General features: G+C 47.4%; 1 protein-coding gene across 1 annotated transcript; it reads left to right on the forward strand.

Moving 5' to 3' along the window:
* The first annotated feature begins 1186 nt into the window (after positions 1-1186).
* On the forward strand, positions 1187-15609 carry LOC114654527 (alcohol dehydrogenase class-3-like). Its single transcript, XM_028805129.2, has 9 exons — positions 1187-1282; positions 5872-5973; positions 8344-8485; positions 9598-9685; positions 10308-10527; positions 11124-11384; positions 13245-13377; positions 13501-13639; positions 15408-15609. The coding sequence occupies exons 1-9, from the start codon at positions 1265-1267 to the stop codon at positions 15430-15432; spliced, it is 1128 nt and encodes a 375-aa protein (XP_028660962.1). The 5' UTR covers positions 1187-1264; the 3' UTR covers positions 15433-15609.
* The last annotated feature ends 77 nt before the right edge of the window (positions 15610-15686 follow it).

Raw genomic sequence — 15686 nt, forward strand, 5'->3', positions numbered from 1 at the left:
CTTCCTTTGGGGAGCACTGCCAAGAAGAAGCCTTGTACACGGGAACCATTATGGCGAAACACAGGGCAGGAAACTGCTGCCATCAGCCCTACGATGGTCACTGATACCCCTCTGCCAGTATGTTTGCAAGAAGAAGGTGACCAGTTCCAAAACCAAATGCGATTGGATCGTTCACACATCAATCAAGGTATGCAGCGTATTGATTTCGTTTTCATCGCCCATTAGAGTCTCCCTGTAGTTTTTCACAGCGCTGGAACTCCATATGGAATAACTTTTAAGATGAAGACCCCCAAGTATCATTTGTCTCTGCCTCAGAGGATTCCCTCTGTGAATCAAGAAGAAGTTTAGCATCAAGAAAAGGATAAGAGATGAGACGTATGGAGGGCCGACCTGAAAGGATTCGCATTTTAGCAAAATATCCAAAAAGAGCAACTAAGTCAAGGAGTGACATACACAGGCCTAAAGGGACAAAACAGAATGAGAACATGTGGAGAAACGTGCCAGGGACACCCAGTGGCCATAATGTGTTCCAGAGCCATCAGTCGGTGCTTATGGGGGACGGGAAGTGAAGGAACATTAACTGGTTTGCCGATAAGTTGGACTTTGACATCATGGACTGCGGCCACCCGGGCAGCAGGAGTGGCGAGCAGAGGGACGTCAGACAGAGCTGATTATGGCCCCCTTAGACGGTAATTCAATGTAGGAATAACATCTGTGAGCCAAACTGAGGTCAAGGGGACAGGAGGACAGGAGAGAAGGATGGAGAAGGACGAGAGAAATGAGACTGCAGAGGCTGGAGGGTCTCTTCAGGTGGTCTTTGAAGTGGCCCCACCGCACTGTGCCATAACGGACAAGTAGCCTGACTGGAAATCATAAGGCTGCCAGTTCAGGTTTCTCATCCTGAAAAAGACAAATGGAGACATTGCACTGAGCCGCTGTCTGCAGATAAGGCGCTATATAAAAGAGAGGTGCGTAGTCTTCACTCGGCGTGTGTCAGCTGAAGCCTTAAATCTCAAGCTGAGCCCTCATCCCCTCTAATGGACCCCAGATGAGACAGAAGATGGAGAGCTGCCCTTAAACGTGGCCTCCGCCTCCACTCCCATCCTGCTGCTGCCGCTCTGTTGACCCAGGCTGATAGGCAGTGGGCGCCACGCCAGTCTGAGGCTCCGCCTTCCCAGCATCAGCCCGACTCGATCTGCTCTATAAATGCCAATGCCCGCCTCCAGCTGCTTTTTCCTTCTCCCACCTTCAGACAGAATTGATCATGGCAACTGCTGGCAAGGTACGTCCCTCTTCTTCTTCTGCTTGTGCCTTCAGCCGTCCGAGTCTGACAAATGTGCCAGGATCCTCGAGCTGACATTCCGAGTTTGAACACTTTGGGTGTAGGTGAGCAGAGGGGTCTGCGCCTGCTATCTCCACACTCTCGGGAGACAGGAGGCTCTCGGTGGGCTGAGCTTTTGTTTTGAGTGCCCATCATCAGCAGTTAGTGCCACTGATATGCTGGCAACTACTGACTGTGCAGTGGCATCTCCAGGGGCTCCTTGGCTATTTGGTTGTAATTAGTTTGTGAAATTAATGACGTCTGCATGCTGTGCTCAGAATGGGGCACCATGTAAGGGGGAGTCACATCTCTACAACTCTCACAGGGCATCACATACTAGAGAAGAGCACCCAGTGAGCTGTGACATCATGTCCCCTTCAGAAGTCACCACCCGGAATTATGGTCACGACTTCTTGGCATTGGCTGTCATGAGATGTGCCATCTCTGACCAACACAAACAGAGAAGGGAGCACAACTGCAGTCAGGGTGGGCTGTCACCATGATGTCTGCAGCTGCCCGGCCCCTGAGTGTCCCCAGTTCATCTAGATGTCTTTGTGGGGTCAGTGATGCCTCTTTAGGCTTCTTGTCTTAATGTGTGCATCAAGGGGTCCACAAAGCACAATGGCACCCACACTGGCACCGTTTGTCTACCTCAGGTCAGGTGGACTTGAGTTGGCCTGCTGGCTGCTCATCTGTGGGCTCCGATGCCCACTGTGCTCGATTGTGTGACTCAGCCCCAGTCACCCCTAAGTGACCCTCTTATGCTAACCTCATCTGTAAGTCGCTTTGGACAATCAAATTCAGTTTATAAAAGCAGCTTAACAGATAAACCCCAAGTCATGCCAGTCCAACATGCCAGTGACAAGGATGGGCAAAAAAGAAAACTTTGAATGGGACAAATATAATTGACACAAATGTAAAATGACAGAATAGCAACTTTAAACAAAGAGGGGGTCACTTTGGATTATGGCGCCCTGTCCAGGGGGTGCTCGTTACCCCAAGGCCATTTAATTAAGCCAGTAGTCAGGCTTGTGGGTGCCATCTTTCTCATCATGTAGAGGGCCATGCAGAATGGTCACCACGTAAAGATGGAGAGCTCCATAGAGCTGTCTGTAGATAAGTGACGTCACGTAACAGTGGCGCATGAACGCTGACTCTGATTGGCTCGTTGGCCGACACACCCACAGTAAGCCCCAATATAGGGGTCTCCTTCTGCTACATCCACGTCTTTAGTAAACACTTCGCACATTCAGCTCGTGCCTTGCTGTTTGGACATGAAAGCTGGCAGGTCCCCCTGTGCATGTGGCACTCAGTCAGTTCTCGGACCCCCTTATCTGTGTACCCACCCACTGCATGTCTCTTCATGCTATTTCTAAGACAAGTGCTTCATATTTCTTCTTAACGTGTACTGCACTCTACAAAGCTACAGTATATGATCCCTTGATGGGACCCCATATTCTCTCACACTGGGGGGCTCCAGCTGAACAGGTTCAGAAAATGCTCAGATGGATGGATTTCAAAAACTGACTCTCATAATCAATCACACGTCCCCACTGCGTCTGAATGTCGGACCACCGTGCAGCGCGCTACAAGCACAGGTTTAATTGGTGGGTTTTCATTCTGGGGAAATCAAGGCATCCTGATCTTTGTGGTTGGAGCAGCCAGGGGATTGTGAGGAATAAAAAGACCACTCGAGGTCGAGGTCCAAAAGCACAGCAAGCTTTACAAGTGAGCAGCAACACGGAATCTGACGGGAGATTACCAGACACGGGGGGACCCTGACGTGATGCCACAGAGAAAGCGTGAGGAGTGATGTGAGCACGGAGACGTTCTTCAGGTTCATGGAGTGACAGCGGACTGATTTGACATCAGGTGACAAGTGACAGGTCAGAATGTTCAGAGACACCCGAGTGTCCGATGAGCAGACTGGAGCTGACAGGGTGACCATCAGCAGAAGTGGCCTTCACGATGAGACCTTTGTGTGACCTTGAGGATGGCCATCAATGTGAAGATTTAGTGTAAGACATACCGCGGTGTGTGACGTGTGTGTGACGTGTGTGACATGTGCACCGGGTTCGATGATCTCTCCTCAGCTCTTCCACAGACATCTCTCTGCTGCTCGCTCCTTTATGACAGTCACAGACATTCACAAAAGTGCAGGCAGGTGGTCCTGGGCTGGTGGCTCATTCTGGGTCTTCATTGGGGGTGAAAACAAGATGAAGTTTTGGGGTGTCCGCACGACTACCCCATTTAAAGATGGGAAATAAAAATAAATCAATGAAAGGTTTCTAAGGTGAGTGAAGTGGACCAGCAGGGTCCGTCAATTCTGACCTGTAGAGTAGCAAAGCCTCAGAGTCGCGGCTTCTCGAGTCAACGCCAACTTCCAACTTGATCCATCATTATAAGGCAGTAGACACAGAAGAGGGGGCACTTACATCGTCATCGACCAAGTGACATCACTGTCCTTTTGGCTGTCCCTGGTCAGGGGTGGAAAAAGAGAAGGAGTCAGTAATGGCAGGAGTGCACTTAATTGTCTCCTCAGTACTTTGAGGTCACACACGTCTGACACGGCAAACCTGAAACAAAGGTGATGTGCATCAAAGGACAGAAAATGGCCGACTAATGTTTGAGTTGTCCCTTCATCTTCTCTGGTGGCCTTTCACTCCTCTCCTCTGCCTCGGCTTGCTATTTGTCACCTGCTCCTTTCTCTTCAGTGACCCACCTGATGAAAGCCACATGGTTGAGATGTTGAGTCTCCAGCCTTCATTCCTTTTTCTTTAAACCTCGAAGAACTAAAACAGCAGACATGCAGAGTCAAAGCCCGCTCAGGATGACAAGAACCTTTGAGAAATCTTCTCCAACATCCCTGATGCTCCTCTTCATTTTACAGCCCATAAGAACACAACCTGAGCCACCTGCTTCATCTGATCCAGGGTCACCCCAAGAGCAGCGAGTGTGGAGCAGGAGACCACCACGGTGGACCAGGCCAGCTCAGCCGCAGGTCATTGAGATTTGGGTGGACAACTCAAAATGCAGAATGTCTGCCCAGTAGGCAAATCCGCTGCGCTGAGCTTGTCACTGACATGTTCTCCTGGTGCAGGGGGACTTTATTTAGTGAAACAGAAAAGGATCTCGAAGCTCCACGGCGCTCAGTGTCCGCACACCCTGAACCTCATCTGGCGGAGTCATGGAACAGAAAGGCTGGGCTGGGGTGGGGTGGTCCTGGTGGTGAGTGACTTTTCCTGAAGAGGGTCTCAGAACGTGTGTGTTGCTGAGTCTTCATGTGGAGAACATGCAGCATTTCATGAAATATGTGCTGCACCTCTGGGGCGACGTGAACAACTGGCAAAAAGAGAACACGGGTGATCATGGAAGTGTGAAAAGGGGAGCTACTATAAAAAAGCCCCCCTAAAAACACTCGTTAGTGATTTGTGAAATTGACAGTGAAATGAATGTTTTAGCATCACCGCTGCTGTACTCCGCTATCCAAATCCTGGCTGCGGGGTGGCATTACCACCTGTCACAGTGTCACTTCTGGGCTGGGGAGTCCTCCACAAATGTCCACCTGAGGCAGCCTCATGCCAGATGAACAAAGTTAAAGTGCCTGCAGCCATGCCCTCTGGCATTTCGAGTGCAATTCCTCTGTGGGCACCACTTCTGTAATAACCAGAGCATGTAGAGGGGCACGGCCCCCAATTACCCCATGTAACAGATTAGCCTGAGACTGCCAACGCCCACTGCTGATAACACATTCTGTGCCCACCATGTAATTTCAGATTCACTTTGTAAAGGAAGGTGGGGATGGAAGGTAACCCCTTACCCAGCTGGTGCCTGCCTTTGGCGTAGTGCCCATTTGGACACCCAAAGGGCTGCGTGAAGTCATATTTGCAGCCGTGTTGGGGGTCTTGGGTGCCGCCTGAAGGAGGCTCCCACTTTCCTGGTTTCATCTCCCCCTCGACGTCAGCCAGGCAAGTGAGAATCGGAGAGGAGGAAACGGCTGGTGGTGGGATTTGGTTTGGGGTGTGGGCTGCCCCCTCGTGGTGTAGCTTTACATATCTATGCTGATCAGCCCTGGGCAGCAGTACGGGGACTCGTCTTCATGTCCATGTATCCCGTATGAGAGATTCAAAGGGGTTTCCACTTGGACACTTTCCTTTTAAAGCCGATGAACGCGTGCCATGTGAGACTCCCTCACGTCAGGTCCGTGAGGCGGTGGCATTAGAATTCAGTAAAGCGCCTCTTCTCGCTGCAGACGCTGCTCTTCCCACACATTCCTGCGGCAGCTGGAAAGGCTCACGTCAGGACAAGTGAACAGTGGCCAAGCGTTTATTAGAAAGAGCAGATTCAGCGCTGGCCACTTTCCAACCGCAGTCTTTACCTTTACTTAATCTGAAAAATGGCGCCGACCACAACCTCTGAGCCAACATTCTGTTTAATTTTGAAAATGACCAAAGCTTGTCTCTCAGTGACAATCAGGCACAAAGGTGACAGGAGAGTAAAGGACAACTTTCATATGCTGTGAAGTAAAACTCGGCTCTGCTCGCCCACAGGTCATCAAATGCAAGGCAGCCGTAGCCTGGGAGCCGGCCAAACCCCTGAGCATCGAGGAGATCGAGGTGGCACCACCAGAGGCCCATGAAGTTCGCATAAAGGTAAAACTTAAAAAGAGATGTGACAAGTGAGAGGAGGCCCTTCAGTTTGTCTGTGTGGCTGACAGCTAAGATGGCCTCCTGTCTCTTCAGAGCCTGCTTAATGTGTGTCCAGGGTTCTGCTTCTGCTCCATGACTTGCTAGTTTGTCCCCGATTCCCATAACACTTTGTGCTTCCTGCCCTCCATCTTCTCTGCGGTTCTCCTTCATTCCTACTGCTATCCTTGAGTACATCATTCAGCATTGACTTAAAAGAACTGCATCCATGGTAAGAACTGTGAAGACAAAACACGGTAAAGTGCGTCCACGACCCTCGCCCTATTAACGGGCCTGTCCTCAGCACATCAATGTCTCCTCATGTCTACTGAAATCAGCTTTAGGTGTCGCCTTTCCTCCTGTGCTTGTGAGTCTGTAAACCTCTGAATGGGGTCAGAAAGGCCGGCCATAACTCCTGTACATCCCTGAAGTCTAAGTGGTGAGGTCTTCACCGAGATGCCATGTGAACGACTCTCAGTCGGGCTTATTGAACTGCAGTCAGCCAGTCCGTCTACGCTTGGTTAGTTACACTTGTAGGAGTTCAAAGGCTCATGGGAAAGGCGCTATATCAATATAATGTATTATCCCTATTGTCATTATTTTTAAGGGACCTCATTGTGCTGTCTGGTGCCATGATTAATAACAGGCAGATCTGAAAGGCACTAGATAACAGATTTGTCTTCTCATTATTGTCCCATGTACAGAATCCAGTGAAATTCTGACCTGCATGTGCTAATCAACATACGACACGTCACACTCTGTGGTGCCGTGATGAGTGAACAGAACTCCCTGTCCTTGAAGCCTCCGTCTTCCAGATAGATAGACGGACAGACAGACAGACAGATATGAAAGGCACTATATAACTGACAGTTTGACATGAGAGGCACTCTCAGAGCTCTCTCTTTAGAGGACTACACAATCGTGTGTGTGGAGTCGAGTGACATGCTAATCGATCTGCAGCACGTCACACTCTGTGGGGTGTACAACTACCTGACCTGAAGCGACCACCTTACCCTGAAATACCTGACTACATCGCCCTCTGGTGGCTGTTAAACTCTTACGAGGGTCCCTGTGGTCAGGAGTGCTAATCAGCATGCCACACCTCACCACCATGTGGAAGGAGCGTCAGTAAGGAGAGGTGCCCTACCCCGATACAGAGAGACACAAAAGGCACCATTAGATCGGCATGTTCATGGGTCCTTATTGTGTCGTGTTCAGAGTCCACTGACATTCTTAAATGCACATGTCACACATTGCCACCCACCATCATCATCATCAGTGAGTTTCTCTCCAAACTTCTGTCTTCCTTACCTGAAGTCAGGATTATAACTGCAGAAGACCACAAGCCTCCATATCCCCCATATCTTTGTTACCGGCTACTGCACACTTAATTCTCAAGACAGCCTGCAAAGGTCTTAAACAGGATACTCCACAGCGATGGTTCATTGGCTTCTGACTCTCATTTGGAGGTCACTTTGGGTTGCTCTGAGCGCTCTTCTTTCACTTCAGGTGCTCCTTTCTGCTCTCGGTGACACAGACTTCACGTTTCCTAGAAACTGACAGGACGTGTGTGGATGGGCTCTTTCAGATGATCGGGTTCTGCGCTCTAATGGTTATGACTTTGCTAGCAGGACAATTGATCTGCTCAGCCTGACGTGGTCACGAGATGGTGGGCAGCCTCACTCTCTTTGCATGCACATTCACTGACAGCTCCCAGAAATCACCAGGAGGTGGTGGCTTTTCTTTTCTGTGGCTGTTGTGGCCAAACTGACAGCGCTGCCCCCACCAGTCTCTTTTTCAGTCCGCTGCCAGCTCTGCTCTTTGAACTTTTGTTCTTTAAGAAATTCTGTCTCCACTGTAGAGTACCCACCTATTATTCTGTTGCTATCATTCTTCATTTCCTTTATTCTATGTGTGTGCAAATCTTCAATGTTTGCCTGACATTCTCAGGACCTCCAGCCTCTCCTAATGGTAGATGGCGCCATATTCTGTCTTCTGAGATTTTCCAGGTCAGGTTGTTCTTCTCACTGATGATGGTGTCTGAGAACAGCGGCGTGTTTCATGTGAATTCACACATGCAGGTAAGACTTTCACTAGCGCACCTGACAACAAGGACCTGATAAGCCTGTAAGTTCAGCAACTACTGGGTGATGCAGTCAAGCTAATTACTTCAGGGAAGGCTGGCAGGAGTTTCCAGGTTGGTCACTGATGATGGCACCAGAGAGTGGTGAGGTGTGCCATAGGAAGGACCTGTAAACTTCAATTTATTTTATTTGTGCCAGGGTTACAAGTCGTTAGTCATATTCTAATTCAGCTTGTATTTGTTTCACCATTCAGGTCATCGCTACGGGGGTCTGTCACACTGACCTGTACTTCCTGTATGAAGGTGGACCAAAAGGGGGTTTCCCAGCAGTTCTGGGACATGAAGGTGCTGGCATTGTGGAGAGCGTTGGCCCAGGAGTCACCAAATTCAAACCGGGTGAGTTAGTAAGTCCGTCTTCATGGCCAGGCCGGCTTGCTGGACTCTCCTCAGCTGACTTTGCCCACTGGTGCTGTAAGGTAGAGGTTTGTAGGCTCTGCTCCAGCACCATCCATGGCTTCTGACTTTCCATAACAAAGATTCTAATGTAGAATCCAATGTGGCCTAAAATCTGAACTTCTCATTCACTTCTGGTGTTTCTATCTGCTCTCTGTGTGAAACATCCAGTGCTATGGACTTGACCTTTCTAAGACACGGCGAGGACGTGTGTATGGAGGAGCTCTCCAAACGATATGCTTTAGCACTTCATCTTTTTGCAATGCATTTTTATTATCATGAACTTTATGTATTTTGAAAGGCGCTATATGAAATACCAAGAGTCTGAATTAAATTCCCACCTATCCTCCTCATTGACTGGCCAAGAGTCCTGTCTTCAATTCTAAAGCTTGCTCCTTAACCAAATGTCTTCAATCTCGTACTCCTACCACCCTGCCAGGTACCGAGTTTCACCACATCCCCTCTTCTTTTATGCCTACAACTCCAGGTCATTAGCCGGAGTACAAGAAGAGGCAGGAGAGATGCACACAATTCTTTATGAGTTACAGACAATACTCCCAAACTATAAAGAAGCAGACTACAAGGAGTGCTGGGTAAATCATCAAGCCAGCTGATAATAAGCTATAGATGGCTCACTGCTCGATTAGCTGTGGGCTCGGCGAGGGGCCTGAATGGAGTGAGCGATAACTCAGCCTCCTCTATGGATGGAAAATGACAGAAGTCGAGATCTGTTTGTTACCCTGTCTTTACTTTAGTCCAGCTTCCCTGATGTACCTCTGGACCAATGGGGATAAGCCACCTCCCTGCTTCACACCAATCGTATTCAGCCCCAACTCAATTGCAGTGACCAGTAGTACAAGTCTGCTTGTCCCTCCCTAGGCCACTGGAACATCTCAGACATCTGTAATCCATCACCTACTCCATTTAAGGAATGAGATGCTTACTAGGACTTCACATCCTACACGTGCCGACATGAGCCCAGCGTGACTATTGTGTCCAGCACATCGTCTGCCGTTTGAGCTCCTTCAGCTCATTCCTTTTGTTTCTTTCCCCAGGTGACCATGTCATCCCTCTTTTTGTTTCCCAGTGTGGAGAATGCAAGTTCTGTGTGAACCCCAAAACCAACCTATGTGAGAAGAGCTGGTAAGTCTTTGAGGAGCGAGTCCATGCTGGTGTGTTGTAACGGTGATGTTCACGCCATGGTGAGAAGGCTCACGCCGTGAATACACGCTCATTTCATACTTCATGCCCGAGTCAATATACACTTGAGTGCATGGCACCTTTGGTAATGACAAAGCTGTTCTGAAGTTACAGACAGTTGTGAGCGAGGAGAAGGTCAAGTCAGGTTTAGGCGTGAGTGTGAGGCTGCGATGTGAAGAATGCTGGATAAATGACACAGAAGGCCATTGTGGACTGAAAGGCAGGGAAGCAACAGGGAGGAGTAATCCTGAAGACATGGAGGTCAGTGAGGATGTAGACACATGGAGAGAGCTTTCCACATTTGCACAAGGTAAGAAGTCTAACTTCAGAGGTCTCGGGAGTGACAGGAAGCCAGCCAAGGAGTCCTAAGGCCATGACTTTGGTCACAGCACTCGCACGAGTATACTGTGTGTCTGACAAGACAAGGTCAATGCGTAGCTGAAGACACTGATACATTATGCCCTCCTATCTTCACAGAAACCCCTGGCTTTGCGTCTAAACTTGCACAGCAGGCAAAACAAAAATGGCAAAGAGTTACCGAGTGCTGTTCACTTGTACCTTACAGGTCTGACGAGCGATACGACGTGATGTCTGACCCTATCACCCGGTTCTCCTGCAAGGGCAAGCCCATCCTTCAGTTCATGGGGACAAGCACTTTCTCCGAGTACACGGTTGTCCAGGAGATCGCCGTCACCAAGATCAATGACGCAGCTCCTCTTGATAAAGTCTGCCTGTTGGGTTGTGGCATTTCCACCGGATACGGAGCTGCCCTCAACACGGCCAAGGTCAGCATTTAGTCTTCATTATGTGATTTGACTGAAAGGTTGGTTTCAGAATGTCCTTTCTGACCCTCCACTTCATCATTAGCAGATCACACAAGGCCTCATAAAATTTCTTCGTAAACCTGATGGACTAAAACGTGCAATACTTAGCAAAAGAGAGGAGGCCATTCAGCCCATTTGTCACTTGTTTGTTTAGCTCATAACTGAAATGTCCCAATGTCTCATCCACACACTCCTTAGATTTCTACTTCAACACCGTGACTTTGTGGTTCATTCCAAATTCCCACAACTCTTTTTGTAAAGAAGTGCTTCCTGTTTTCAGTTTTAAGTGCCCTTCCTCTTAACGTCCACTGGTGCAGGCTCACTATTTAGCTGATCCACTCCATTGATGCCAATGACAATTTTGAAGACTGTGATGAGAGGCCCATCCAGTGTCTTCTGCTTGAGACTGAACATGACATTAGAACAATTGTTTAACTTTCACCAGGGCACCAGACACAAAACAAGAAAAACGTTTAAGAAGAATAAGGAGGAAGATGAAGGAACATCCGATGCCATCGCCTTAATCTCTCCCTCTCCTTCTTCTTGCACTGCTGCAGGTCGAACCAGGCTCTACCTGTGCCGTGTTTGGCCTTGGTGCCGTGGGCCTGGCGGCCGTCATGGGCTGCAAGGTGGCCGGGGCATCTCGAATCATTGCAGTGGACGTCAACAAGGACAAGTTCAACATAGCAAAGGTATTTGGCGCGACAGAGTTTGTCAACCCCAAGGATTACGACAAGCCCATCCAGCAGGTGCTGAGTGAGATGACCAATGGAGGGGTGGACTTCTCCTTTGAGTGTGTCGGCAACGTTCAGGTTATGGTAAGTACAGATAAACCTCGTTTGAGAAGCATGATGGTGATGTCAGCCTGAACGTCATTCCCCTTAATTAATATCTCAAACGAAGCCCAGCAGTGATTGGATTAAGAGACAAATAATGGAGTAGTGAAAGGAGGGAGCCACAGTGAAGGGTTCTTCTCTCGCCATATTGGAAAAGCTTTTAATGGCTGTCTTTGTAGATTAACCAAAATTAATTTAAAGATTCACCGGGTCAGCAATCTCATTTCTAAAATCAGGATTTAAGTGAACATTCAGGGAATTTGTGCTCACCTCTGCATGACGTGTCAAACACAATGTCCAGTGTCAACTGTTCACCTCCTCATTCCCTCTCTTATCTGCTCTGCCGATTCCTGTTGGGATTGTTTGGCGTCTTTCTGGTTTTCTTTTTGGACGTTCAGATTCTCATTGCTTCACATTTCTTTGTTTTTTAGTGTGTCAAATTTATTTTGTCACTTGCTTTTGAGTTTTAGATTCTGTTGAGGTCAAACTACTTATTTCATTTTTTCTTTGTTACTTTCACAGTTCTTACACGTATTTGTTTTTTTTTTGGATGCAGATTGTAAATCTTTCAAGAGTTTTTCAAAGAGAAGCTTACTTTTATTTTTGCTATTTAATTAGCGCCATTCTTGCTGCTATTTTGTTTAATTACGATCGTCACCATTCTGCTCCTCTGTCATCAGGGTGGCTGCCGCCTTAACAGACTTCATGAACGACTCGATGTGTTTAATGGTCGCCTGAGAGGTTCACTTCCTTATCCGAGTTGGCGGATTCCAAAACCATTTTGTCAAAGAAATGCCCTTTTCTAAAGCCGGTCTCTGGTCACGGCTCACGCTTGTATTTTTGTCTTGTGAATTGGCCGTATTCTCAGTTTTTCAGTTCTTTTCAACTTCTGGTTACTCATCAGAGCTCCTACCACTTTAACTAGCAGAACACATTTGTTTAGATGATGTGAAATGTTTTATCATCTTGTATTCTTTTAATTCACGATGCCCTTTATTCACCACTGTCTTCTTTTTACTGCCGACCTTCCCGTGTGTCCGTGATGTCGGCAGTCCTTCTGATATTGTGCCCCCTTCTGATGTGTGCCCCCACGTGTGCCTTTCTCTCCTCAAAGTCGTTTGACTCCAAACCTCAGGTGTTGCCATTTTCAGTCGATCTTCATGAGCGGCAGGTGGCTGTGAGGCTCTCACTGTACCCAGGGTGTAAATCTCTATGGCTGAATTTTATCAGATGATGATGATGTCAGAGGGTATACCGATGATCTGATGCCAATCTAGGCAGAGCGGGCACCATTGCTCGATTGACTTTTTGTAACATGAAAGTGGCATCAGCCTGCGTGTTGTGTATTGTTTTCAGTCGTTTCTGATCGTTTTGTTCCGTTCATTTATTTTTGTCTGTCATTTGTAAAGGTGGTACAGAAACGACTAGCGAGGTCAGTGAAGGTGAGAGATTAGTGGAGTCATAGAGGGACATTCGGGGACTTTCTTGCCAAATAAGCCAACACATTTTTACTAACACAAAGTAACAAGACAGCTGATAGTAATAATGAGACAAAGTGACGACGTCCAAGGTGTTTTTTGATCACCAGAGATCCCTGATGCTGTTTTTGGTTTTGCTCTGTGTTGTATCCAGACACAAAAACTCGTCACACACGGGTTTTGCCTAAACGTTTTCTTACTTTTTTATTTCAACCTTCTTTATCCCACAAACCACCAGTTCACCACCGCCTCTTTATTCCCATTCTGCCTTGTCTTTTAGTAAATCAACTATGTACAAACTCTTAAAGAAACACAGGGTTCAATTCTGGACATAACATTCTGTTTATGCATTTTGGATTTGTAGAGGAACGCCCTTGAATCGTGTCACAAAGGCTGGGGAACAGGAATCATTGTGGGCTGGACTGATGTGGCAGATGTTTCAACAAGGCCCCTGCAACTTATCGCTGGCCGCACCTGGAAGGGGACGTTTTTTGGAGGTAAAGTTTCACGCTGACGTTACTTTGTCTGCGAGACTGTTACTTGTATCGTTCTTTTCCTGCCATTGGCACTATAAATAAGAACAGCAGAAGTGAGCAATGAAAACTGCGATTCAATCTTAGGGTGGAAAAGTGTGGAGAGTGTCCCGAAGCTGGTGTCAGACTACATGGCAAAGAAGATCAAGCTGGATGAGTTCATCACACACAGCCTCACCTTGGACAAAATCAACGAGGCCTTTACCCTGATGACTGCTGGGAAAAGGTAAGTCACAAAGGAGCCTTCACCTTTCGAGATAAGGAACGAGTCCCAGCACCTAAAACGCACCTCCTTGTGAACAACTTGCAGATCTTCATATACACTGCGGTGAAGAAGTGTTTGCTTCCTTCCTGATGTGCTCAGTGTTTGTTCCAATGAATGGCTTCAGATCTTTAGAAAAAAATGTCACATTAGACAAAAGGAAGGAGAGTAAACATACAACACCATTTCTAAATGGCTCCTTAATACAATGCAGTATATTTAAGCTATAAAGTAACCCAACACCTGGACTGACCGTGTCAAGAGGTAATTGCCCCCCTTAGTTACTCAATCCAATGTGAAACGTCGACTGTAAACCTGAGCGATGGATGTTAACCAGTAAGATCATTAATGAGATTCTGTAGCTGGCACCACAACAATTGTCGATGCATCTTTTCATAGGCACAGGAACGACTGTGTACAGAAACCATGAAACCCACAGCTGTCAGACAAATGGAGAGCAAGTTTGAAAGGAGACCTTCAGCCAGCAGTCTCATTACTGTCAAGGAAAGCTAAGATATGAGTAGTGGGACAGTCGCCTGCTGGAACAAAAAGGCGTCCAGGATTGTGTGATATCGAGATTTTGGGTGGAGAAAAATATCTCTGGGTTTTCAACTATGAGGACGTTAGAACAGAGAGGTCATTCTTTTCTGCTAATGAGAAGAGAAATGGTAGAACTGATCTTCTACTAATAATCATCTGAAAGGAGAGATAAGTGTCATACCAAAATGACCGCAGGGGCACAGCAATAACATGTTCAAGAAGTCACAGAGGATCCCAGAACATCCAAAGGACAGCAGGTCCATGTAGCCTCCGCTAAGGTCACCGTTCAGGAAGCCACAATAAGAAAGAGACTGAGGGAAAATGGGAGAGAAGAAGGGCAAAGTAACATCAGTGCAACAAAACATTGGAATGATCCCAAGACTTTTAGAATAGTGAGTGATGAGTCAAAAGTGGACCTGTTTGGACTATGCATTTGACAGTAAGAACATCATGACGGTGATGGTGTGGGGGTGCTTTAAAACACTTGCTGTTATTGAAGGAGCCATGAATTGTGCACTTAAGGAGAAAGTCCACTCGTCTGCGTGTGACCTACAGCTGAAGCGTTATTGGCTTATGCAGCTGGACAACACAAAAGCAAATGGACACGTTCTGGAGTGAGCTGTCAAAGTCCAGACTTGGACCCAATAGAGAGGTCCTGAATCAAACAGTTGATGCTCACAAACCTACTACCGTGTCTCAATCGAAGACGTTCTGCAAAGAGGAGTGGGAGACATTAAAGACTGACAGCAAATTATAGGAAGGTGTTGTAACCTAGTATGGCGGTCATGACCTCTAATGGGTGAAGGGGTGTTGGATGACTTTGTTCCTTAAATGAAGAAAGTCCTGATTTAAATCTGTACTGTGTTTCCCCTCGGGTTCCCTTTCTGTAACACTCTTCTTTCTAAAGGTCTGAGGCCATTTGTTGTGTCAAATATGCAGAAACAGGAGCGGTTAGGAGGGGGCAAACACTTTGTCACAGCACTTTGTGGCACAGCACTAGTAGAACTTGTCTGACGTGTATCGAGGTGTCCATTAGAGCTTCATAATAATGCCGGTAATGTTACTGCAGTAAACATAAAGCTGGGTCCTAAATGGTGGGCTACCTCCGAGGGGCCTAGCGAGGCTCAACTTGTTCTTCTCAACGCTTCACATGCTAACGTTCTCATGGTGTCTCCTGCTTCTCCTGTTTTAGCATTCGCACAGTGGTGAAAATGTAGAAGCCAAAGCCAACTACCCGACAAGGAACAGCTCCCGCCCTGGTGGACATGCCTGTTGGCGTCTGCTCTTGCCTGAAGTTTTTACTTTTTAAAGTCAGAAATGAGAATTGAAATTATAGAACGGCCTGGCTGTGTGTAGTGCATCTCAGTCATGAAATAAACTGGCTGCTTCCCAGATGTTTTTCTTGTCTGTCTTCCTTCTGCACTTTGTTAATATTTTACAGAAATAAAAAGGTTAACGACATTTACGATGG

Source organism: Erpetoichthys calabaricus, chromosome 7 (genome assembly GCF_900747795.2).
Source record: "Erpetoichthys calabaricus chromosome 7, fErpCal1.3, whole genome shotgun sequence".
Lineage (NCBI taxonomy): Eukaryota > Metazoa > Chordata > Cladistia > Polypteriformes > Polypteridae > Erpetoichthys > Erpetoichthys calabaricus.